Here is a 25,682-nt window from a genome sequence, read left to right on the forward strand (position 1 = left end):
AAATGGAGGATCACAGCTCAGTCATGTATCCATGATAAAAGCCCCAGATCCAGTCCATACTTACAGGATCAGGTAGCAGATGATGAGAAAGACCTCTCCCCTCTGAGACCCTGAAGAGCTGCTGCCAGTCAGAGTAGCCAATATTGGACTAGATGGACAAATGCATCAGGTTTGTATGTAATAATCCATGATTTGGGCTGTTGAACCCTGGGTCGTGATGTGTGACTGTGGCTGGACTAAAAAACCATGGTTTTTTAACCACAAACAAACCAGAAAGAGAACCCATGGTTTGTTGTTGGGTTACGAACTCTAGGTTGTTTAAACCATGAGTTGTCATTCTGTATGAACCTAGAACGATGGGTTATTCAGGGGTTGTTTCATCACAGAGGATGTAGGCAAGAAGGGTGAAAACCCCCACCCACTCTACATGCCAATATTTGCTGTTGTTCAGTCGTTAAGTTGTGTCTGACTCTTCGTGACCCCATGGACCATAGCACGCCAGGCCTTCCTGTCCTCCGCTCTCTCCTGGAGTGTGCTCAAGTTCATATTCACTGCATCAGTGATGCTATCTTGCCATCTCATCCTCCGCCGTCCCCTTCTCCTTTTGCCTAATATTACAGTGTTGCAAAGGTGTTTGAGGTACAGGGAAGGAGCAAGTAAAGGAAGAAGGAAACAAACAATCCATGGATTTAAAAAAAACATTTTTTTCAATTGTCTGCAAAACAAATGCTGGCTAGGACAACAAACTATGGGCTAAATAAACCATGGGCTAGCATTATGTGTGAACCAGGCCATAGTCTGACCTGGCACATGTTGGCTTCCTATATGCCTAGAAATTAAAGGCTGAATATTCTGTAATAGACCTAGCATAATAGGCCTCATGTTCAGACACTATCTAAAGAAAGATGTTTATTAATAAGTGTGTTATTTCTAACATGGTAGGTTATAAGCTTTTAAGAATGGCAATGAAGGATCCTGCTCACCCATTAAGGTCTGGCAAGGAGACCGTGCTCCATCTTCCACCACCATCTGACGTATGTTGATGGCTATGCAGGACAGGATATTCTGAGATTTGGCTCTCAGACTCTGGAACTTCCACCCCTGAAAGCTCACCTAGTCTCCTTTGTTTGTTTTTTCAGAATATTTAGGTTGAGTCTTCACTTTGGAATAAATTACATTTCCCAAATAAAAATAAAACACAGATAGTGTATTTATCTGACTCTTGTTTACATTGTGTCTGCTGCTATTGTTTAATGTATTTTAATTATTCTATTGCAATTTCTTTAGAGACAGCTGCCGAAAAGTGGCCTACGTATTAAAAGAAAAGCCAGCCTGCATTTTAAGATTCTTGAGAGAGGTGTATATCTCTATCCTGCCACCATCAAAGGCATCATCCGAGGACCTTCTTGGCGGCTGCTCCCAGGCTCTCAAACTATGCGTGCTGTATTGCTGTGATGATTACCTCTGCATGTGCAAGACCTTGCACATACAGAAGACCAGATGTTCTGTACCTATTTGTGCAAGATGACTTTTTTTCCTCATACGGGACCCCTTGTGGGTTTCGATGTCCAAACAGATGAACCATGCGGCCATCTGTTTTGCCCTGCATATAGCAGGGGTCCTTAGTATGGAGTGGGGCTGCATGCATGGAACAGCAGTTCTGTACATTCAACACACCTACCACATGTAGAATACAATTGCTGGATCAGGATGATTATTAGAACAAATGATTGTGAGGAAATAAAAAGCTCAGTTGTATGCTGCTGGAAAGACAATGTCATTATAATCAAAGCCATTAAAAGTAATCAATAAAGTGGGCTAAATTAAATTACTGGCAATGAAGACCAGCCCACTGAAAGCAGTTACCAATTGATTCTGATGAACAGTGATACAGCATATTTGACAGGGGCAGGAACCCCAGCACTTGTCAAATCTGTATGGTGAGGTATATACTTGAGTGGCTGGAAAACAGAGTTCATGTATTTAATCAGGAGGAATACAAGAAGAAACAACAGTGTCAGTTCTCTTCACAGATCCCTCCAATTCCCAACTATTTTGCTGCCTCTGAGTACAGCTAGGGTTATTCATGTTTGTTTGGATTATTGCAATGTGTTATCCATGGGGCTGCCTTTGAAAATGGTCTGGAAACTTCTGATAGTACAAAACAGGGTGGCTAGATTGTTAAGGGGACTGGGTGAGATGATCACGTTACATCAGCACTTTGCTATCTGCAGTCCCTTTCTGGGCCCAATTCAAAGTGCTGATTTTTACCTTTAAAGCTTTATATGTCTTTGGTCCAGGTTACCTGAAGAAACACCTCCTCCCATATTTACCTACCCAGACCCTATGTTCATCATCTGAGGTCCTTCTCCAGGTGCCCTGCCAAATGAGGTGAGGTGACTGACTAGAAGAGAGAAGGCCTTTTCAGTGATGGTACCCTCTCTGTGGAATGCCCTCTTCAGAAAGGCTCACCTAGCACCTACCTTATGCTCTTTTGGGCACTAGGTGAAGATCTTTTTATTCTCCCATGCATTTTAGGAATGTTTTTATTGCCGATAAACCTTCACACTGTTCTATCCTTGCTGCTGGTTTTATTGTGCGCTGCTGCTAGTTTTAATCTTGTTTTTATCCAACTTGTTTAATCCTGTTTTTATCCAACTTGTTTGATCATTGCTTTTATTGCCATTTGTATTTTGTTTTTAATATGTACATCGTCCAGAGAATTTAAGTCATTAGGCAGTTTAAAATGAAACAAGCAAGTAAAACTGGACTTACTTAATTAAATGTATAGGCCACCCCATTCCCAAGGCTTAAGCCAGGTTAAAAACAAACAAATCCAATTAAAATAACTCATTGAAACAATACAAATTTTACTGAGCTATTTAAAAATGTAAAACCCCTCTGCTAGCTCAATCACGGCCCTGCAAATATGCACCATGATTCTCACCCATATACTAGACCAGCACTCCTGAACATGTTGCCCTCTAGATCACCTCCAGCCAGTAAAAGGTTCGGGAAAGCTGAGCTAGACACGCAGCCAGCTCCCAAAACCAGTTTAAGATGCTTCCTCTCACTCATGAGATCCAAAAACCAATGTTAGAACTTTCCTTGATGGAACATCACTTAAATTCTAGATGAACTGGCAACTCCCATGTACAATATAGCTGCATTTTAGAAATGACAATCCCTGTACTTTTTAAAATCATTGCTCTTCAAGGACAGGGAAAAAAAATCTTACAACTCCCAGGATTCCCTGGCCAGTCATGCTGGCTGGGGAATCCTGGCAGTTGTAGGATTTTTTCTCCCATCTAAACATGCATAGGATTGCACCATGAAAGTATATTACATTCCATCACCTCTGAACAGTGGTCCATCAAAGGTCAAGTGTACTCTGAACTACCCCTATCATTAGCAGTAGGAGCCATTTCTCCTGCTGTTTATAGAGAGACAAATCTACCATCAGGAGTTACACCTGTATCTCAAATTCTGGGGGAAACATTAACATTGTAATGAACGCGTCTATCTTTGGAAACGCCGTATGACCTTCAGAGGAAGTTCCCTATGCCTTTTCTCAGTGGGATATTTGTGTATTCTCTCATTGTTTCTATGGATTCCTGAGTATTTGCAAGCCTCTTGAAAAAGCAACTGGAGCAGCAACAGCCGCCGCCACCTCAGGTTCACATCTGTGCGAGAGATGACCAACTCCTGCATTCTTGTGGGCTTCATCCTTCTGGGAACAGGAAGCGTATTTTGCCACATAGCCCAATTCTTTCGTAGGTGGTTAGGCTCTGCAACAGGGTGGGGAAGTTACAGAATCAAAGCGAGGGACATAACACATTGCATCTCCTCCACCTTTTGAAAACAATGGTCTCTTCCTTACCAGCAAAACTGAGTGACCCTCTTACCATACCTTGATTAAAAATGATGGACACCAGACCCAAATGAAATTGCCTCAGGGACAAGGTCCAGTCTGTAGGCCACCAGCTGACCATACCACTCATCATAGCTTGACTAAATCACCCAGTAGCAGAAGGAATGGAAAAGACATGTAAAATTGAAACCAGTCACCTTTCTCAGTATGGACTTCTGATCAATCTGTTACAATAACCGAGGCTTGCAGCAAGTAACCATGCTTTCCCTTCATTATCCATTGAAATCACATGTACACATCTTTCTTTGCTATGGCCTGACTTTGTATCTTCAGAAAACTAGAGACTCACTGCCACCTATCGATCTGAAAGGTGTACTTCACTTATCACACAGTAGCCCTTACAAAAGCTTTTATCAAGACTTTTCCTCATACCTAGCTGACCACTTTCCTTTATACACACCCAGTGGATCCCCGAAATCGACAGAGGCCTTACTGGGCATTCCACAACCAACAGATTATTGCCCCTAGGATTATTCAAACATTCGGTAATTATATTCATTTTATCTGCTATCTGCAGTCCCAATCTAGCCACTAATAGTGTTCTGTAGTGTTTCATAAGTATGATCAATGGCCAGCCATTGTACACAAACAGGACTTCAAGCACTTGTACACTAAGAGGGTAATACAGTGAACATCTATTGTTTCTTGACATCACTGTTGCTCTGTTGTACTGATGAACTGACCAGCATTCCTTGTTAAGACCAACATCATGTTGTCTATAGCTTCATATTACAATATTCCATGTGATTCTGTGCTCTTCCTCACTGACTTGGGCATAAAGGTCTCACCTGAGAATCTCTCTTTTTTTTTTTTTTTACAAATTTCTAATCATTAGGGCTGTAGAGAAGAATTTTAAAACAGAAAATATCAGAAAGGGGGTGGGGTGGCAAAGGCTTCCTTTGGACCTGTAGTTATCCCCTCACCTTCTGGCCTTGCCCCATAATGACTCACATCTCTCCCTCCTTGGAGTCCTCCAATACCCAATTCTAGCTAAATAACTCCAAATTCTGCAAAACATTGACCAATGCAATCATAATACATAGCACAGAATTTGTTTTTTTCTGGGCACTTCTTAATTTCCCCCCAAGGAAAGGAGTACATACAGGCCTAACTTTTTTCTTTGAAAAGATGGATAATAACATTAAAAAGTGTGCAACTGCCAAAGCATACAATTTCACTTTGTTGAGGCAAACAAGTTTTACTTGCATGATAAACATGCACTCTTTGTTGACTTAACACAGGAAAAAAAATAGGTCCACATGAGAGGTGGTAGCTGATAAGCTCAATTTGATTTTCCAAGAATGCATTAAAAAACCTTACAGCTTTTTTACAAGCCCACAACCCAATTAACACATGGTATTTCAGTCACACTGTCATTTAATCAATGAGATTAAACTTGTGCCACTAGATGGTGAATCAATGAGATGAAGTTAGCTTAAATTTAAGTACTCCAGCTTACCCATGTTCTGGCTCAAACTCTTAATGTGGCTGCCTTTGTCATGAAAGGATCTCAAAGGGCCTCTCAGCGACTTAATGCTGCAAATGCAACTAGGTGTTTTACAGACTTCAGAGTAGAAGCCAGTGTTAAGGGGCTGTCACATGCAGATGCAGTCACTAGCAATGAAAGAACAAAGCACCACACAGCCATGGGACTATCATCGCATTAGAGCCTAACGTCAACTCAGTGCATTGTTCATAGGTTCTACTAGTCTGCTTGACTTCATACATTCCCATATAGTACAATGTCAATATTCCTCATACCTCAGAAGTGCCTACAACTTCAAAGACCAACACACAGCACTCGTTACAGAGCTGAATATGCTTTATTTTTGCTGCAAATGCATTTTAAATCCATGCTTTAGCTTAAAAGAAGGTGCAGTGTCATGACACCAAGATGTATGAACTAAGAATTTACTCCTGCAAAATACTCACCCAGCCTACTTTAATAATGCAGATGATGGACTAAATTTACAGTAGCTAACTTAGCTATCCAGGTATATTCCAAATGCACAATTATTGTCTGATTGTATTTGATTCTATCTTTAGATTTTTTAAAAAATATTCAAAACATAGCAATGACATCATACTGTAATGGTCCTTTTTTTTTTTTTTACCCATCTTGGGGTTGTGTAGTATCAGACACTTTTTTTGGTATTTGTAACTGGAGATTTCACTGTGCTACAAAGTCAGTCCAGCGTGAACCAAGAGGGACGTTTCCTGTTTCTCTCTATGATCCGCTTGCCTTCATCTTTATCTCTGGGCTTCTCTCCTTCATACAGTACAATAGTCTCTACAGTGGGAGCCTTATGTGGTCCTCCTTCCTGTGCCCTGATTTGGTTCTTTATGGCAAAAGTTTCCTGTTTAACCTTTTCATAACAATAACCACAAAGAATATGCTTCTGTTTCAAGTTGCCGCATTGAGGACAGACATCTATATTTTTCTAAAAGACAAAAAAAGAGAGAACACAATCTTAAAATGTATGATAAAAGAGGTTTCACAAATGTTACAAGATATGCAGGACGATAACTATTAGAATCTCATTACCACTTTAATACATGGTTTTCCAGCAAGCTGGGATAGCTTTCATGTCAATTAGAACACAAAGTTTTACGTTTTCCAATAAGTGCAGCACCATCTCATTTTAAAATGAAGATTTGGCACAGGAGCCTGAGACAGATTTCATATTTTATCTTCATGCATAGCCCAGTGCCATGTAAAATTCACAATATGCAAGATAATCTCACAATTTATTGATTTATATACCTATCATAAATCTATTTAGCATGCTACAGAATACATATTCTGAATTATCAGGGTATTACATGTGGAGTGCTGAGTGCTCTTATCTTGGTTCACCATCACATTTATTTATTTATTTATTTATTTATTTTATTGCATTCATATCTTGCCTTTTTTCCTCTTGCAAGGAACCCAAAACGGCTTACATTATCCTCCTCCACCTCCATTTTATCCTCACAACAACAACCCTGTGAGGTAGGTTGGGCTGAGTCTGTGACTGGCCCAAAGTCACCCAGTGAGCTTCCATGGCCAAGTGGGGACTAGAACTCAGCCCACAGTCCGACATTCTCACCACTACACCACACAAATAAAATAATGTTGAAGAAATAGATTAAAATGGAGAGTTAAAATAATGTTGAAAAAAGGCAGTAAAATGTAGTGCAAAAAGTCAAAGTATGTGTGAGCATGTGAGAGGAGAAATGAAACTGACAATAGGAGACTTTGAAGAATGGGCATTTCAATATTAGAAGACAGGTAAGGAAGGAGGGAATTGCTTGCCTACAGAGTTTTGGCTTGACATTCTGGTGTAAATAGGATTTTATTATTCAAATTGTTTCCTTCTCAAGAAGAGAAAAAATTAGCTAATTTTAAAAGGGAGTTAGTTCACAATCACACATTTTCTTCTTTTATTTTTTCTTGTTCTTTGTGTGCCTCCCACTTCGCAGTGCTGAAGCTATACTTCAACCAGTTTTTAAAAATCCCCTTACCTGGTGGCAGGTTTTAGATGAAATACATGGTGCGCTGTAACGCTGTCCCAGTTGACAACCTTACACTATTCCATGTACAAGAATGAAATCATCTGTAGCCCCATAACAGATGTCACATTTAGTGTGGTTTGCTACATCCAGCACATATATGTTAGAAAACTGCACGCATACCTTGTATGACTAATCCTGGTTAGGAAGGGTTTCCATATGCGACACACCAAACGTTTGCTCAGTAACAAACTTATAATGCCCCAGCTACACCTGTGAGGCATACTGTATTATAGGTTGTCCTGATGTACTTGTATAGGAAACCCAAAATACTTATTCCAACACAGTGGGTTGTTTCCAGATTTAGTCAAACACAGATTCACTGAAATGAATAGGTTTTATGCCCATGTATGAATAGATTTGCATTCAATCCAGTAAGTTTTTGTGTTGGGCTGTAAAAATGTTTACATCCTTAACTAGCTAATGAAGTGTTTTGTGGAACTCTAAAGTTTATGTTCCTACACGTCAAGACCTTGGTCCAATAAAAGCACTTCCCTTAAATATTTTTTGCTCAAAGTTAGCAGGCAGCAATGCATTCAAGGCCAATGATGAGTGTAGGTTACTTTAGAATCAGCAGAACTACTGCTAAAGAAGTTTGCATGATATTACAGTAATCTTACAACACTATTATTAGTATTTAAAAAACTACAAACATCTTGGGAACATCACAAGGAAGGAAACTTACAACAAGGAAAATGAAAAAACCAATAGAATGTAACAAATTACCTTTAACTTTATAAGGTTCCTAGGATTTCTTCGCCTGCAGCGATTCACTTCAATGGTCCGCCTTGACTTTGGAGCTGCCATCCAAAATATGCTGTCTAAAAAGCTTGAAGTCTCATCACTTAAAGTTTTTTCTTCCGCAGGCTCAGGCAAAAAAGCTGGAGCCTGCACAGCCAAAGCAGGAGCTTAAGGATTACAACAGACAACTGCATTACAAATAACCCAGTACATGTAGTTTGCTAAGCTTAGAATCATAGAATCATAGAATAGTAGGGTTGGAAGGGGCCTACAAGGCCATCGAGTCCAACCCCCTGCTCAATGCAGGAATCCAAGTCAGAGCATCCCTGACAAATGGCTGCCCAGCCTCGTCTTGAAGGCCTCCAGTGTGGGAGAGCCCACCACCTCCCCAGGTAATTGGTTCCATTGTCGTATTGCTCTTACAGTCAGGAAGTTTTTCCTGATGTTCAGCCGGAATCTGGCTTCCTGTAACTTGAGCCCATTATTCTGTGTCCTGCACTCTGGGATGATCAAGAAGAGATCCTGGCCTTCTTCTCTGTGACAACCTTTCAAGTACTTGAAGAGTGCTATCATATCTCCCCTCAGTCTTCTCTTCTCAAGGCTAAACATGCCCAGTTCTTTGAGTCTGTCTTCATAGGGCTTTGTTTCCTGTCCCCTGATCATCTTTGTTGCCCTCCTCTGAACCCTCTCCAGTTTGTCTGCATCCTTCTTAAAGTGTGGTGTCCAGAACTGGACACAGTACTCCAGCTTTATCAATCAGATGCAATGCTACACGGAATAGTTTTGTTCAATGCAAGTCTTCCATTGATTTATTGGGGTGAGGAGTATGAACAAATAACATCTAGGGCTAGCTATACATAGCTCTGCCCTATACATGCTTACTGATAAATAAATCCTGCTATGTTAAATGGGGCTTATTGCTAAAGCTGCAATCCTAAACACACTTACAAGGAAGTAAGCCCCAATGAACACAAAGGGACTTACTTCTGAGTAAATAAGCACAGGATTACACCCTAGGGTATGCTCACACCATCCAATTATTTTCTAAGAGAAGGAATTAAATATCCTTTCTTGCTTCCTCCTCCAGAACTTTCTACTGATTCTGTGTTTTGCAGCTTCGCAGATTAAGACAATGAGCTAGGTGCTTGTTTTGCTCTTTAAAGCCCTGAATGGTTTCAGACCACATACACCTGTATGAGCCTGCCCAAACACTAAGATCAGCATTGGAGGCCCTACTCTCTGGCCCACCAGCGACTCTGTCCCCAAAGATATATATATAGCCTCATCACTATTATTATTATTTTTTTTAACTTCGAAACACAATTATTCCAGTCTGCACTTGTTGCCTGAAAATCATTTGCTGCCCCTACTGCTCTGCACACTGCACGTGTGTGTAGCTGTAATTTGCATGTTCCTGTTTTTATAATATTATAATCAGCCTTCGCTACGCCCTGAAAAAGTGGGTTAAAATATTTTAAATAAGTAACAAATAAACAGCTCAGAAACGTAGAGGCCTATTTTAAGAATCCCCCAATCCCCACCATACTGCTTTGCTCTGTTAACCAACACCCAGTTTCTCCTTTGTCTCAATAACCGCAACCACTCTCTCCCTGCGCCGTTCGGCGCATGCCATATTTTTTTCTGGAAGATGTCTTCTGCACCGGAAAAAAGCAGCAGCAGAACCACGGCCTCCTATGCCAGCGATCAGGCCGGGCTGCTTACTCGAGAGATCGGGCGGCGTTACCACTTGAAGCGAATCTACAGCGGACTGACGACGCTCACGGGGAACCTCCACCGAGTAGCCTGACTGAGGTGACGGCGAAGGGGAGCCGCACGCAGCCTCCGCCGACCTCTTGAGGACTAGTCTGCTGCACTAAAGGCAAGCACACGACAAACGAAACAAAGACGCCTACCCCAAGGAGGGCTGTGCCCACCGAGCTGCGCCCAGCAGTTTCGGAGAAAGCTCCGGAGCTTCGGCAAGGGGGACGGGAACACCAGCAACACTGCCATGGTATCTGGTCGCTCGCCTTCTGGGCCCCTTTTCGCCGCGCTGCCGTTCAACGACGGAGCCTGAAAGCACAAGAGAGCGCCGGCCCCAGAGAATGCTGGGAAGCCCAGTATCTTCCCTCCTTTCCGGCCCTTCTCCGTTAAACCACTTCTTTGCGGAGGAGCTGAACTACACTTCCCAGCAGCCCCGCTACGCTACCGGTCTCTTTCATGTTTGAGCTCCGTACGCCTCGCGTTGAGGCGAGACTGCAAGCCGTGCGAAGGAGAGGAGGGGTTCCACCATAGAGGCGCCAAGGGATAGAGTGGCGGCCTAAGAGAGTCACGGTCGTTTGCGGCTTTCAGGGTTCGCCGGAAGTTCGGTCTATGCGTCGTCGTCTTCAGCTTCGCTTTCCCCGTCTGTGTCGCCGGTGTTGCGCTCGCGCCAAGCTTCGAGCGTGCGCAGCCTCAGAGGCGAGAGCCGGTCGCGAGGAGGAGGAGGAGGAGGAGGAGGAGGAGGGGCGAGTGAGGGTGTGCGATCGCGCGGACCAAGATGGCGGAACGCGGTTACAGCTTCTCCCTCACCACGTTCAGGTACGAAATGCTCTTTCGGGGAGAAGCCCTGTGAGGCGCGCGCGCTTGAGCGGGCCCAAGCGGTCCGAGCGACACACAGTCAGTATCGAGGGGGGGAGCTGTAGGCCGGCCAGGGTCGCTCTGCCCCGTTGGGCCGGGGAAGGTCGGGATTTTGTGGAGTCACCGTCGCTGCTCGTCCTGCACGCACCGCTTGGCTGAAGCGACACGCAGGGGAGAGTGGCGCGGAAATCGCCGTAAGACCCCAAACTGCACCCATGAGCACGTGATCCCCATGAAATATGAGAATTGGGTTCAGTACTCGAGTGTAGTCACAGACGCCTGGAGCGGCCTCGGTCAAGTCACTGACCCAAGACAGGCCTGGCTTCCCTTCCCGGTAGAAACAGGGCTCGCCTCCTGTTCACAGCTTTTACAGACTAAACATACAGCGCTCCCAAAACAATACCCAGAAAACCCCTTTGGGGTAGAATTCAGTCATATATTTTATCCTTGTGGGTTATCCCTCCTGAGAAACCAAATCCCGGTTGGAAAACGATAAATAGCGCGCAAGTAATGCCTCCTTGAATTACAGTGCAGTCCTATGCATGTGTCTGTTTGGATGCAAGTCCTGCTGAGTTCTGTGGGTAGCTGTTTAGGATTATGTCCTTAATCAATATCCTCTTTGTTGTTAAAGTGCCACATTAGTGATCAACTTTAGCGTTTATTTAATGATTTAATTTAAATCATAAAAATTTTGTGACTTGTGATTATACTGTGGTCACAGTAAGGAAGTTTTCCTCAGTACGTTGTAACATTTCAGTTGGTCTTAATAAAAGATCTTACTGTTCTTTTGGGTTTGTTGTGATGGATAAACATGGCTATCTGCAAATTTTGTCTAATACGCCACTTTGATTTGTTGTTGTTGTTGTTGTTCAGTCGTTAAGTCGTGTCCGACTCTTCGTGACCCCATGGACCATAGCATGCCAGGCCTTCCTGTCCTCCGCTCTCTCCCGGAGTGTTCTCAAGTTCATATTCATTGCATCGGTGATGCTATCTAGCCATCTCATCCTCTGCCGTCCCCTTCTCCCTTTTCCTTCAATCTTTCCCAGCATTAGGGTCTTTTCCAGTGAGTTTTCTCTTCGCATTAAGTGGCCAAAATATTTCAGCTTCAGCTTCAGTATCTGTCCTTCCAACGAGCAGTCAGGGTTGATTTCCTTTAGGATTGACTGATTTTACCCCCTTGCAGTCCAGGGGACTCGTAAGAGTCTTCTCCAGCACCACAGTTCGAAAGCATCAATTCTTCGGCGCTCAGCCTTCCTTATAGTCCAGCTCTCACAGCCATACATTACTACTGGGAAAACCATAGCTTTGATGGTTTGATACGGACCTTTGTCGGCAAGGTGATGCCTCTGCTTCTTACTATGTTGTCTAGGTTTGCCATAGCTTTCCTCCCAAGGAGCAAGCGTCTTTTAATTTCATGGCTACAGTCGCCGTCTGCGGTGATCTTGGAGCCCAAGAAAGTAAAATCTGTCACTGCTTCCATTTCTTTCCCTTCCATATGCCAGGAAGTGATGGGGCCAGATGCCATGATCTTCGTTTTTTTTTAATGTTGAGTTTCAAACCAGCTTTTGCACTCTCCACTTTCACGCTCAACAAGAGGCTCTTGAGATCCTCTTCGCTTTCTGCCATTAGGGTGGTATCGTCTGCGTATCGGAGGTTGTTGATAATTCTCCCGGCAATCTTAATTCCGACCTGTGATTCATCCAACCCGGCGTTTCTCATGATGTACTCAGCATATAAATTAAATAAGCAGGGCGACAATATACAGCCTTGTCGTACTCCTTTCCCAATTTTGAACCAATCGCTTGTTCCATGTCTGGTTCTTACTGTTGCTTCTTGACCCTCGTACAGGTTTCTCAGGAGACAGGTAAGGTGGTCTGGTACTCCCATCTCTTTAAGAATTTGCCAGAGTTTGTTGTGATCCACACCATCAAAGTCTTTCACGTAGTCAATGAAGCAGAAATATATGTTTTTCTGGAATTCTCTTGCTTTCTCCGTGATCCAGCGAATGTTGGCGATTTGATCTCTAGTTCCTCTGCCTCTTCGAAACCCTACTTGTACTTCCGGTAGTTCTCGGTTCACATACTGCTGAAGCCTAGCTTGTAGGATTTTGAGCATAACTTTGCTGGCATGTGAAATGAGCGCAATTGTACGGTAGTTTGAACACTCTTTGGCGTTGCCCTTCTTTGGAATTGGAATGTAAACTGACCTTTTCCAGTCTTGCGGCCATTGTTGAGTGTTCCAAATTTCTTGGCATATCGAGTGCAGCACTTTAACAGCATCATCTTTTAGGATTTTAAATAGCTCAGCTGGAATACTGTCATCTCCGCTAGCTTTGTTGTTAGTAATGCTTCCTAAGGCCCACTTGACTTCACTCTCGAGGATGTCCAGCTCAAGTTCAGTGACTGCACTATCATGGCTATCAGGGACATTCAGATCTTTCCTGTATAGTTCTTCTGTGTATTCTTTCCACCTCTTCTTAATCTCATCTGCTTCTGTTAGGTCCCTGCCTTCTTTGTCCTTTATCATGCCCGTCTTTGCACAAAACATTCCCTTGAGATCTCATATTTTCTTGAAGAGATCTCTAGTCTTTCCCATTCTGTTGTTTTCCTCGATTCCTTTGCATTGTTCATTTAAGAAGGCCTTCTTGTCTCTCCTTGCTATTCTCTGGAACTCTGCATTCAGTTGGATATATCTTCCCCTTTCTCCCTTGCTTTTCGCTTCCCTTCTTTCGTCAGCTACTTGTAAAGCCTCATCAGACAGCCACTTGGCTTTCTTGCATTTCTTTTTCTTTGGGATGGATTGAGTTGCTGCCTCCTGAACAATGTTACGGACCTCCGTCCATAGTTCCTCAGGCACTCTGTCTATTAGGTCTAATCCCATAAATCTATTTGTCACCTCCACTGTATATTCATCAGGGATATGATTTAGGTCATACCTGAATGGTTTAGTGGTTTTCCCTACATTCTTCAATTTAAGCCGAAATTTTGCAACAAGAAGCTCATGATCTGAGCCACAGTCAGCTCCAGGTCTTGTTTTGACTGACTGTATAGAGCTCCTCCATCTTTGGCTGCAAAGTACATAATCAGTCTGATTTCGATATTGACCATCTGGTGATGTCCATGTGTGGAGTCACCTCTTGTGCTGTTGGAAAAGAGTGTTTGCTATGATCAGCATGTTCTCTTGGCAAAACTCTATTAGCCTTTGTCCTTCTTCATTTTGTACACCAAGGCCATGCTTGCCTGTTATCCTGGTTATGTCTTGACTTCCTACTTTAGCATTCCGGTCCCCTGTGATGGAGGACATCTTTTTTTGGTGTTAGTTGTAGAAGGTGTTGTAGGTCTTCATAGAACTGATCAACCTCAGCTTCTTCGGCCTCAGTGGGTGGGGCATAGACTTGAATTACTGTGATGTTGAATGGTTTGCCTTGGATTCGTACTGAGATCATTCTATCGTTTTTGAGATTGTACCCCAGTACTGCTTTTCCCACCCTTTTGTTGACTATGAGTGCTACTCCATTTCTTCTAAGGGATTCTTGCCCACAGTAGTAGATATAATGGTCACCATTATTTAATGAATTAAATTCGCCCATGCCTGTCCATTTTAGTTCGCTGATTCCCAAGATGTCAATGTTCAATCTTGCCATCTCATGTTTGACCACCTCCAGCTTACCTTGATTCATTGATCTGACATTCCAGGTTCCTAAACAATATTGTTCTTTACAGCATCGGACTTTCTTTTCACCACCAGACACATCCACACCTGAGTGTCCTTTCGGCTTTGGCCCAGCCGCTTCACTCTTTCTGGCGCTACTTGGAAATTCCCTCTGCTCTTCCCCAGTAGTATATTGGACACCTTCCGACCTGAGGGGCTCATCTTCCGGCGTCATGTCTTTTAGCCTTGTGATACGTTCCATGGGGTTTTCTTGGCAAGAATACTGGAGTGGGTTGCCATTTCCTTCTCCAGTGGAACCACATTTTGTCAAAACTCTCCACCATGACCTGTCCGTCTTGGGTGGCCCTGCATGGCATAGCTTATGGCTTCACTGAGTTACTCAAGCCCCTTCGCCACAACAAGGCAGTGATCCATGAAGGGGCACTTTGATTTACTACTGTTTTATTCCACTGACACAGTGAATTATTGGACTGTCCATAATATGTCAGAGTAATATGACATATTTGAAATATTAGTAAGAGTGACTGATGAGTAGTCCTATCCTATGTTTATTCAGAAATGCTGTTTGATTTTTCCAAAGTGAAGTTAGGTTGCAGTATATACAGGAGAACTGGGGAAATCAAAATTGAAAGTAATGACTCATTTGCTATTTTAAAAGCTCACGTTAGTTAATAAGCACAAAAATAGTTTGAAAACTGCACAATATGTGCAGCAGCCAATCACTTTTAATTCTGTGTAACAGTTTTTGGTTGTGTTCAGTAGTTTCTTGGTTCTCTGGATCCTAGTCTTTAATTCTAGCTACTAATACAGTCATGTTTAATAGCACTCATGCAGAGCTTTTCAGCTTTTCTCTGGTTGTAGACTGACAAACATGCAGGTCTGTACTGACTTGTTACACATGTGACGATTTTATGAACAATTCTTTTATTCAGATCCTGTGAGGTGTGCCTTTGAAAATAAGTCCCATTAAATTCAGTGGGATTTACAGATAATCCCAAATTAGTTTCATTCAGATTGCAGCCTTACAGTGCCATCCTATGCATGTTTACTTGGAAAGAAGTCCCACTGTGTTTAGTGGGGCTAACTCTGTAGTAAGTGTGTTTAGTGTTACAGCTGTGTCTTTAAAAAAGCATTATGAACTGATGTTCCTCCAGAAATCAAAAATGAAAGTGAAGTTATCTTCAGCGTTTTTCTTGGAAGTTTTAACTTTCGGATTAACAGGAGCCTGTTGCCTGGCTGGATATAAGCTCGTGACTGCATGAAACATCCAGTGCAATCCTAAACATGTTTATTCCAAAGAAAATTCTACTTAATTCAGTAGAGCCTTCTCCCAAGAAAGTGTGCATAGGATTGCAGCCATAGACAATTATTTTGAAGAGAGTGAATTTTGCTCCGTTCTGCTTGTATGTATTGTTAGTTTCTAAAATGTGCTCAGTATCTTTTTGAAAAGAGGCTAAGTGAGTAATTGTTAGGATTTTTCAGACTTGAAAATATTTTCTTACCAAATTGTCTCACGAATAAACTGCTTTCTTTCAGCCCTTCTGGAAAGCTTGTTCAGATTGAATATGCTTTGGCAGCTGTTGCAGCAGGAGCCCCATCAGTTGGAATTAAAGGTACAAAAAGTGTTTACATGATCAATAAGACAACAAAAACCTTAGTAGCTTTTATGCCTGCATGTACCTACTTTGACAATTTGTGGCTGAAAAGAGTGAACTTCTAAAACTGTCTGGTTTCCTAGAAGCTATTCCTACTTGCCAAAGGAGATTTGGGATATAGCTATTAAGTCTGCTATAATGCGATGGCTGGAAAATGATTTGAAAGTACCATTGCTCAGGCTGTAACTCAATTTAACATGGCTTGACCTAATCTGTGCTGTGGTAAATCTCTCCAGTGTCTATGTGGTGCTGGTGATTTTATTTGTTATCAGTTTTATCAATGTTTTACCTGTCTTATTTTTATTTCTTTGCTTTGTATTTTATTATATGTTTTGTACGTTATCACTGTAAGCTGCCTTTAGCACTATTTGATGGAAAGGCGGGGTACAAATTTAAGAAATGAACAAAATGGATGTGGGGGTGGGGGATGAACTCTTCCGCGGGTCCCCCTTCCTGTGCTTGAAAAGTGGAGGGGTTCTGCAAACATTTCAAGTCTCCCCTCTTGCCCATCTAAGCAGTTCTTTAAGTCTTACCTCTGCCACCACTCCTGCATTGTAGGCGTTCAGCAGTGGCAAATCCTAACATAGGGTTTGCTACTGTCATGTTTGCTTTGGCTCTAAAGCTAGGCAGATCTCAGCTTGGCTAGTTTGGGGATGGAAGATTGCCTGGGACCCATATGTATGCCACTTGCAGATCTAAGGCGTAGAGAAAGATACAGAGCTTTTCCCATGCAAGGGTTTTCCTTTTTATGAGAGGGAAAGTCTTGCATTGCATAAGCATTTCATGTGTGGAATTATATCTCTCAGATTGGAAAATATATTCAGGGTTCTAAATAGCATTTTGTGTCTGTAAGAAATTAGAAATCTATATACAAAAGGGATATTTTTAATTTAACTGAAGATTTTTTTTCTCTAAGACAGTACTTCTAGTGATGTTATGGTAACACATAATAAGTACACCTAAGTACAAGTACAAGACTGAAGTAGATTCTATATGTATTATTATTATTATTATTATTTATTGCATTTATACCCCGCCTTTTTTCCCTTGCAAGGAACCCAAGGCGGCTTACATTATCCTCCTCCTCTCCATTTTATCCTCACAACAACAACCCTGTGAGATGGGTTGGGCTGAGAGTCTGTGACTGGCCCAAAGTCACCCAGTGAGCTTCCATGAACAAGTGGGGACTAGAACCCAGATCTCCCAGCTCCTAGTCCAACACTCTTGCCACTACACCACACTGGCTCTTATATTATGTATCAATATAAAATACTTTCTGGGATCTATATGGTATGTTCAGTAAAAAATGTACAGGTAAATGAATTCTTCTAGCTATTGGCTTTAAGCAGGGAAGATTTAAAGGATTGCAAGGAAAAGAGGAAGAAGGCCTAGCTACACTGAGTAAAGTGTTTATTTTCTTTACGCAGCTGCAAATGGTGTGGTACTGGCAACGGAGAAAAAGCAGAAATCCATTCTGTATGATGAACGGAGCGTACACAAAGTGGAATCCATTACCAAACACATAGGCTTGGTATATAGCGGCATGGGCCCTGATTACAGGTACCTGGTGGGAAAAAATAACATGGTACATACCCTTTTCGGGGTATGGTACACAACCCCTGAGGACTGCATGTGATTCTGTGTCAGGGCCACACCCACACATATGTATGCACATACACCTACTGAGGCATGCACACACAACATATGTCTGTACACACTCACGTGCGCGTGGACTTCCTGGTGATTCCAGTACAGATTTCTCTTTCCTTGCTGCTAGCAGTGGTGGGGAAAGAGTGCTCTGAATGAAAATGTTTGAGGGAGGAAGTGGAGAGCACAGGCACGTGGGGTGGGATGGAGGAATTCAGTGATGGGAGTTAGGGCACCCATGGGGGACCACAGTTGGTCTTGTTCTTCAGTGAGCAGTGTCAGGCCCGTGATGTCATTTCAAGACTTAACTAGTGTAGTTGGACAGGAGCTACACATCCACTCTTTCTAAGAGGTTAGGACATCTGCAAGGGAAAGCTTACATGCGTAGATCTCTGTGTGAAAACTTTCCCTTGCACATGTCCACGCTTAACGCATGTGCAGCCTTGGGGACAGGGTCAGTAGCATGGTCCTGCAACACCATTCTACACTTAATTTCCCTTCGTGTTGCAAGTTTGGGCAGGTCTCTTGTCTCCCAAGATTTTGTGGCCAGCTGTGGCTTCTTCCTTAGCATGCAGCAAGATAGAAGTGAAGGCATAAAAGACCCTCACTCAGTAACAGTTGGGGTATTCTGAAATACCTGCTCCATACCTACCATGGTTGAGTGTTTTTTCTAGTCCCATTCGTGTTAGGTCTGTTTGCCAACTAGCTTGGTTCATGATATCAGTTCATGGGCTAATGTCTGTTTTTGAATCATGCTTGGAGATTTGTGGATTACCACTTCCCAGGATACTATGGGGCTTAGAGTAGTTGCTTATCCAGTATTGGATATCTTCAGTTCATGCACACAAAAGGGACAAGTACAAGGAAGGCTGGAAGACAGTGTGAGGTACAGAGCACTTTAGCACTAAATTTGCAGAGTTTTACTACACATAGGATCCAGATTTCCTAGAGGTATTTGGCTGTCAACTTTGAAAATGAGATGCTGAACTCGATGTGTCCTCGTTCTGATCTAGCAGAATGAATATGTGGCTTGCATTGCATATGAAATACATAGTTTTGCCAGTGAGTGCTTAAGCTTCACCAGTGTTCAGGTCAAAAAACACAGCTGAAAATGCGTTTGGGATGGCTTTTGAGTAGATATATTCCAGCACAATATCTTAACCATTTTCTTTCATTAACTGGTATTGGTGAATCCTTAAATTTAATCATTCCAAATTGCTTTGGATCTTAAGTTCTAATGGATATTCTAACTGCTTCATTTTTTTTGTCAGAGTACTTGTTCACAGAGCACGTAAACTGGCCCAGCAGTACTACTTGGTTTATCATGAGCCTATTCCAACTGCTCAGCTAGTACAGAGGATTGCTTCTGTGATGCAAGAATACACACAGTCCGGGTATGCTATTTTTCCTAAATCCTACCAGTCTCAGATTAATTTTTGCTTGACTTACTTCTTGCACTCTCCATCTCAAGACAGTAGTGCCCATACTTTTTGACAAGTGTGCCAGAAGTTAAGGTCGAAGCATGATACACTGTCATTCTTGTTCTTGTTAAACTGAAATTTACTAAGGACTGTACAAAGATTAGACTGTACTGTTATGTAGTTGCCCTGCCCCGTGCCTTGGTTGAGATCTTTGTCGCCGTCTACTGAGCTGGGGGGCACACAGCAAAATAATTCTGGACATACAAGCAGGCAGGAGTATAGTCTCATCTCTATGCCATAGTCAGATTCATAGACTCTCCTGCTCCAATTGTTCTTCTGCACACTTTTGAAAAGCCTTGTTCATTTAATCTAGGATAGTACTGAGTCTGCTGCGGCCTCAACTGCAGTGTCAGAATCTCTTGCTGACTGAGCTACGTTTGCCTCAGGTTGGCCACCTATGACCTAGGTAGCTATTCATGCAAAGGCAAATGAAGAGCAGGAAATACAGTGACTGTTGCACCTCTGGAGGCCAGCTTCTCTCACTGCCCATAACAAATGCCTTTTTTAGTGCTAAGGCTTTATTTGTAACCAGTAGTACTTAGCATTTTGCCAATCTTTTGAGTGGCAAAGGTAGAATTGCTAACTTTTCCCTGCTCCTGTACCCTTAACAGCAGCTTGGCTTGCTGAAATTAAGCAGCTGCATCTTTTTTCATCACTCTATCTCCATGCCAGCAAAATCATCACCTGGGTAATTTCTTCATGTCAGGCTGCTGTTGAAAGGCGTAGGAGCAGAACCAGCAAAACAATTGACAGCTTTAAATGATTGAGAACCAAAGTGCACAAGATACTTGCATAAGACATTGCGTAACTCTCAGAAAGAGGAGGGGAACATGCTTGTGGCAAAGTGTGTTTATTAATCAGTGTGTCAGTAGCATCCTTAATGGTGATCTTAAGGGCTTCCCAGATAACTTCTGATATCGATAACCCTTTTCAAATCTTTTGCCTGATAGAGGTGTACGTCCATTTGGAGTATCATTGCTAATATGTGGGTGGAATGAAGGACGACCGTATTTATTCCAGTCTGATCCATCTGTAAGTATTAAAATTGAGGTTTCTTGAGAAATGTAAACTTAACAAAGCTAACGTAGTTATTAACTTGAATACCTCTTAAATATTCCCTTGCTCTCTTTCTGTGAATTAGTTGTATTTAATTAATACAAATGAGTGGATGGTAAACAATTCAAGAATAGAATAAGGTTCAAGACATCTTGGCTGATCAGTTTTAAAATCATAAAGGAGACCTGCTAGATCAGACCAAGGGTATGTCCAGTCCACTATCCAACATGAAAGCCCATAAAGGGGACATGAGGTAACGGAATCTTCCACCACCATTTGCCGCCTCTCACCTCAGCAATTCCTTCTGCTCACCCTCAGGCATACTGCTTCCAAACTTAGAAGTTCTATTTAGCTATCATGGCTAATAGCCATTGATAGGCCTATCCTCCATGATTTTGTGTAATCCCCTTTTAAAGCCATTTAAGCCAGTGGCCATCACCACATTTCCCATAAATTAATTATGTATTGTTCAAAGAAGTACTTCATTCTCTCTGTCCTGTATCTGCTGGTAATCAGTTTTTTGCGGGGGACGCTGAGTTTTAGTATTATAAAAGAGCAATACTTTCCTCTCTCCCTGCTTTCTCCGTGTGATTCATAACTTTAGAGATTACAGAGTTATTGATTCAGTTTATGCCCTGCCTTTATTTCCAGTGTGAAGTAAAATTTACTAGATTCTGTCAGGTCTTCTGCCACTTTGTATTGCTGTAACCATTAGGGATACTGTCTTAAAGAGACTACTCCTTCCTCTCTTCTCCCCTTTGACCTAATCAAATCGTAATAGCTGAGATGGGCCTGAGCTAGAATCTGTTCCGTTTACTGAATCAGATTGTTGGTCAGTCTAGCCCACTACTACCAACTGGCAGTTGGAAAGAACTGACTGTTCTCAAGACTCTTCGCAGCCAGTGGAATGTTTGACTCTCCCTACCGTCTTCGAACATCTGATCTGCATAAAGTCTGCTTTTGAAACTTTTTTGTGGCATGAGGTGGGGGGAGAGAGCATCTAAAGCCGCATGGTACTTTCCATACAAAAGAATATATATACTTTAAGAACAGAAGAAATGTTAATATATAGGCATTGATATATGTGCATTAGCATGTTTCCTTTTCCATTTCAGCAAGTCGCACAACAGATCTTTAAAACTGTTTTTTAACTCAAGGCTTAAGCAGCAGTTTAGGAGTTCAGCAGGTAGAGTTGTTAAAAGGGAACATCTGGTATAAATGGATCTAGCAGAGTCATACTTCAGGATTGAGGCTATAGTCAACTTATTTTTATTTTTTCCAGAGCCTGCAACACTGAAATAGTGTGAGGAGTTAAATATCTTCAAGTCGATAGATAGTCTTATGTAAGACTATGTATTCACTGTTTTTGTCAGTGAATAGAAGATAGTTCTACAGTGCAATCCAATGCATGTCTACTTGGAACTAAGCCCCATTGAGTTTAATGGGCTTACTCCTCAGTAAATTAGTGTAGGATTGCAGCTTAAGACTACATTCTCATTATTATGTGTATTTTTCATTTCTCCAGGGGGCTTACTTTGCATGGAAAGCAACTGCGATGGGGAAAAACTATGTGAATGGAAAGACATTCCTTGAAAAGAGGTAATAATATTCTTTTACCTTTCCTGTGATTGAATTGCAGTATGTAAAAATTCTCAAGATAACAGAGAATTCTGTGAAGTCCTGTGTTTTTGTTAGTAGTTTTCAATTTCTAGCATGCCCCTTTTCTAGTTCTTGGGTTACAGTTTAGAAGCGACTAACAGTGCTAGAAACACATCTGAAAACTGGACAAGAAAGTAATTTGTCTTGTTCAGTACAAGCTTGTGTTTGTGTGGCTTGGGTCGGCATGGTGATCCCATAGAACAAGACATATAAAGCAAGTGCAGTGTAAACTGGACTGATGTTGAAAGTGAGTTTCCAAGATACATGGGATTCTTCTTCATCTGCGTTCAAAACAAAAACTCTGTATTCCATGTTAATTTGATTTAGAAATGCTACACAATTATATAAGGCCATGAAAAATTTAGAAAGTAAATTTCATTTATTCAGTTATTTTGTACCCCAATTTCCCTCCAAAGGAAAGTCCAAAGCAGCTAATGCCATACAAAAACAAATACAATAAATTTCAAAAGATGTACAGTGTGAAAAATTACCAGACAAAAATACTACAGTAAACTTATAAACATTTACACAGTACAGAAAACATAAATTCCGTTAACGATATGCCAATTGAGAATAACAAATTCATTAATCAGTAAACAAGGGGATAATAAAATACAACCCATATTTTACAAAAGACAGATGCACTTCTATCCCTACTCCAGCAGCTGATATATTAGATTATGCAGGTGTACTGTTAAAGCAGACAAAGCCAGTTGAAGCCAAGAGAAGAACTAGATACAGCTGATCAATACAGTAGGAGCACAGGCTACAAAGAGCCATGAGACACTGAAACCCTCATTCCAAACCTGCCCACTCACCACAGAGCCAGAAAAAAGGGAGGCAGCCCACACTACTCTCATGTATAGGGAAAGTCTACTCACACATAGTTGTGACTTTACTGCCAAGCCTGGACACTGCTCAAGAGGTGCCAGTGATATGCTTGCTTCACCTTCAGGGTAGGTGGGCAAAACAGTTTCAGGCATTCACCTCTGGTAATCCTCAGACTTTCTGGGACTCATGTAAGTTGGGAAAGAGAAAGCAATTTCTACACTTAAATAAACAGCTGGTTTAGGTACAATGTGATGGTATTACCCAGTGGTCGAAGGACTGTGTCTTTGTGTCCTCTCAGAACAAAGGTGTCTAGGGCCTCTGACACTCACGTCTGCTATAGAACTGCCTTCTGGAATTTAGGAATGTATAGAAGCTGCATGTTCTCTGGTAAACTTGAATTTCTCTAAATACAGTCAGGGCCAGAAATAATGTAACAAGGATAACTGTTTTGGCAGTTGGCCTCTACACCACCACATTGAAATTGAAAGGACATACACCCAGATGGGAGTGAAGTCAGGACTTTCAGCTGTAATTCAAGGGGTTTGACAAAAGTGGGGCACTACACATTCAGAAAGTACAGCCAGTAGCATACACACACTCCCATCATTGGTGGCTCATAAGCAATGGAACGAATGGCTGACAAGCAGCTGCATGGCCAGGTGTGGCCTGTTTCCTGGGTACCCCATGACCAATCAAGCAGATAAAAGGCCTAGAGGTGGTTCTGAGTGTTACATTTGCATTTGGTAGCTGTTCACTGGAACTCCCAACATGAGGTCCAAAGAGGTGTCCATGCGAGTGAAGGAGGCCATCATTAGGCTGAGGAAAGAAGCCCATCAGAGAGATAGCAAAAACAGTGGGAGTGGCCTATACAACAGTTTGGAACATCCTGAAAAAGAAGGAATGAACTGGCAAGCTCAGCAACAGCAAAAGGCCTGGCAGACCACGGAAGACAACTAAAGTGGATGACCGCAGAATTCTGCTCATGGTGAAGAGGAACCCTTTCACAACATCTAGCCAGGTCAAGAATGCTCTTGAGGAGGTAGGCATGTCATTGTCAACATCTACAGTCAAGAGATGGCTTTATGAATGTAAATACAGAGGCTTCACAACAAGGTGCAAACCACTGGTAACGCTCAAGAACAGAAAGGCCAGATTAGCCTTTGCCAGCAAACACCTAAAAAAGCCTGCCCAATTCTGGAATAAGATTCTTTGGACTGATGAAACCAAGATTAACTTGTACCAGAATGATGGGAAGAGAAAAGTATGGAGAAGGAAAGGAACAGCTCATGATCCAAAGCATACCACATCATCTGTCAAACATGGTGGAGGCGGTGTTATGGCATGGGCATATATGGCTGTCAATGGAACCGGGTCAGTGGTGTTTATTGATGACCTGACTGCTGATAAAAGCAGCAGGACAAATTCTGAAGTGTATAGGGCTATACTTTCTGCTCAAATTCAGCCGAATGCCGCCAAACTGATAGGATGCCGCTTCATATTGCAGATGGATAATGACCCAAAACATACAGCAAAAGCTACCCAAGAGTTTCTCGAGCCAAAGAAGTGGGATGTTCTTCAATGGCCAAGTCAGTCACCTGATCTCCACCCAATAGAGCATGCTTTTCACTTACTGAAGACAAGACTGAAGGCAGAAAGACCCACAAACAAGCAGCAGCTGAAGGCAGCTGCAGTAAAGGCCTGGCAAAGCATCTCGAGGGAGGGAACTCAGCATTTGGTCATGTCCATGGGTTCCAGACTTCAGGCAGTCATTGACTGCAAAGGATTTTCATCCAGGTATTAAAGGCGACCCTTAAGTTTGAAATGATGTTGGTTTGTTCCATTACTTATGAGCCACCAACGATGGGTGTGTGTGTATGCCACTGGCTGTCCTTCCTGAATGGTTGGTGCCCCACTTTTGTCCAACCCCTTGAATTACAGCTGAAAGTCCTGACTTCGCTCCCATCTAGGTGTGTTTCCTTTCAACTTCAATATGGTGGTATACAGAGGCCAACTGCCAAAACAGTTATCCTTGTTCTGATATTTCTGGCCCTGACTGTATATTGGATGGCATTCAGAGGCTTTTGATAGCATCCAAAGATACTTTAAGCATGTCCAGGAGTTTGTGTAGACCCTACTCCCTATCACAAAATGCTTTGAGACTCTTTAGGTTTCAAAAGGAGTTTGCCATGTAACATAGGAAGTTCTTTGAGAAACACAACACATGCACATATAGAACTAGTTTTTCAGTTCTGTGGATTTTGGCTGTTAGAGAAATTTTTGTTCTTCTTGCAGGTACAACGAAGATTTAGAGCTTGAAGATGCAATTCATACTGCTATCTTGACGCTAAAGGTGAGAAATATTCCCAGCAAATTTGTTAAAGGTTTAATATGTAGATACATTTTTTATTTAAGGAAACTCTTTTTTTGCCTCTCTAGGAAAGTTTTGAAGGACAAATGACAGAAGACAACATAGAGGTTGGCATCTGTAATGAGGCAGGATTTCGAAGACTTACTCCAACTGAAGTTAAAGATTACCTGGCTGCAATTGCCTAACGTGGGTTAAGGAAAACTGCCAGGATATATACAAAGATATCTCTCGTTTCTTTTTTTTTAACTTCAGCCATTTAAATATTTGGCTTCTGCACTCTCCTTTCTACTTTGTTTATCCGATAGATTTTTTAAAAGAAATATTATGGATTCAAATGCTACTGTCCTAATATTAAGATGTGGAATTATTGTTCTTAAAACATTAAACACTGTACACGAATATAAGAGGAGTTTACACAATCTGAAAAAAATAAACATACAAATGGTGACATAATTTCTGGGTAACAGTTC

General features: G+C 42.0%; 2 protein-coding genes across 2 annotated transcripts; one reads left to right on the plus strand and one right to left on the minus strand.

Annotated features, from left to right (window-relative positions):
• Nucleotides 1–4,711: 4,711 nt before the first annotated feature.
• On the minus strand, nucleotides 4,712–10,343 carry MRPL32 (mitochondrial ribosomal protein L32). The gene is made up of 3 exons (XM_084857805.1): nucleotides 10,141–10,343; nucleotides 8,213–8,394; nucleotides 4,712–6,372 (listed from the first exon to the last, which is right to left on the minus strand). The coding sequence occupies exons 1-3, from the start codon at nucleotides 10,235–10,237 to the stop codon at nucleotides 6,118–6,120; spliced, it is 534 nt and encodes a 177-aa protein (XP_084713931.1). The 5' UTR covers nucleotides 10,238–10,343; the 3' UTR covers nucleotides 4,712–6,117.
• Nucleotides 10,344–10,733: 390 nt separating this feature from the next.
• PSMA2 (proteasome 20S subunit alpha 2) lies at nucleotides 10,734–25,665 on the plus strand. The gene is made up of 8 exons (XM_084857803.1): nucleotides 10,734–10,804; nucleotides 16,052–16,128; nucleotides 17,598–17,730; nucleotides 19,089–19,211; nucleotides 20,249–20,330; nucleotides 21,880–21,953; nucleotides 25,137–25,194; nucleotides 25,281–25,665. Exons 1-8 carry the CDS (start codon nucleotides 10,764–10,766, stop codon nucleotides 25,395–25,397), a joined length of 705 nt encoding a protein of 234 aa, XP_084713929.1. The 5' UTR covers nucleotides 10,734–10,763; the 3' UTR covers nucleotides 25,398–25,665.
• The last annotated feature ends 17 nt before the right edge of the window (nucleotides 25,666–25,682 follow it).

This window comes from Heloderma suspectum, chromosome 5, assembly GCF_057233095.1.
Source record: "Heloderma suspectum isolate Gila_16-S chromosome 5, 16-S_ref, whole genome shotgun sequence".
Lineage (NCBI taxonomy): Eukaryota > Metazoa > Chordata > Lepidosauria > Squamata > Helodermatidae > Heloderma > Heloderma suspectum.

Coding starts and splice junctions, on each gene's coding strand:
- PSMA2 (XM_084857803.1), top strand. CDS start 10,764: ATGGCGGAACGCGGTTACAGCTTCTCCCTCACCACGTTCAG. Junction 10,805..16,051: donor TTCTCCCTCACCACGTTCAG/GTACGAAATGCT, acceptor GCTTTCTTTCAG/CCCTTCTGGAAAGCTTGTTC. Junction 17,731..19,088: donor GGCATGGGCCCTGATTACAG/GTACCTGGTGGG, acceptor TTTTTTTGTCAG/AGTACTTGTTCACAGAGCAC.
- MRPL32 (XM_084857805.1), bottom strand. CDS start 10,237: ATGGCAGTGTTGCTGGTGTTCCCGTCCCCCTTGCCGAAGCTCCGGAGC. Junction 8,395..10,140: donor TGGGCACAGCCCTCCTTGGG/GTAGGCGTCTTT, acceptor GTAATCCTTAAG/CTCCTGCTTTGGCTGTGCAG. Junction 6,373..8,212: donor GGAACCTTATAAAGTTAAAG/GTAATTTGTTAC, acceptor TTTGTCTTTTAG/AAAAATATAGATGTCTGTCC.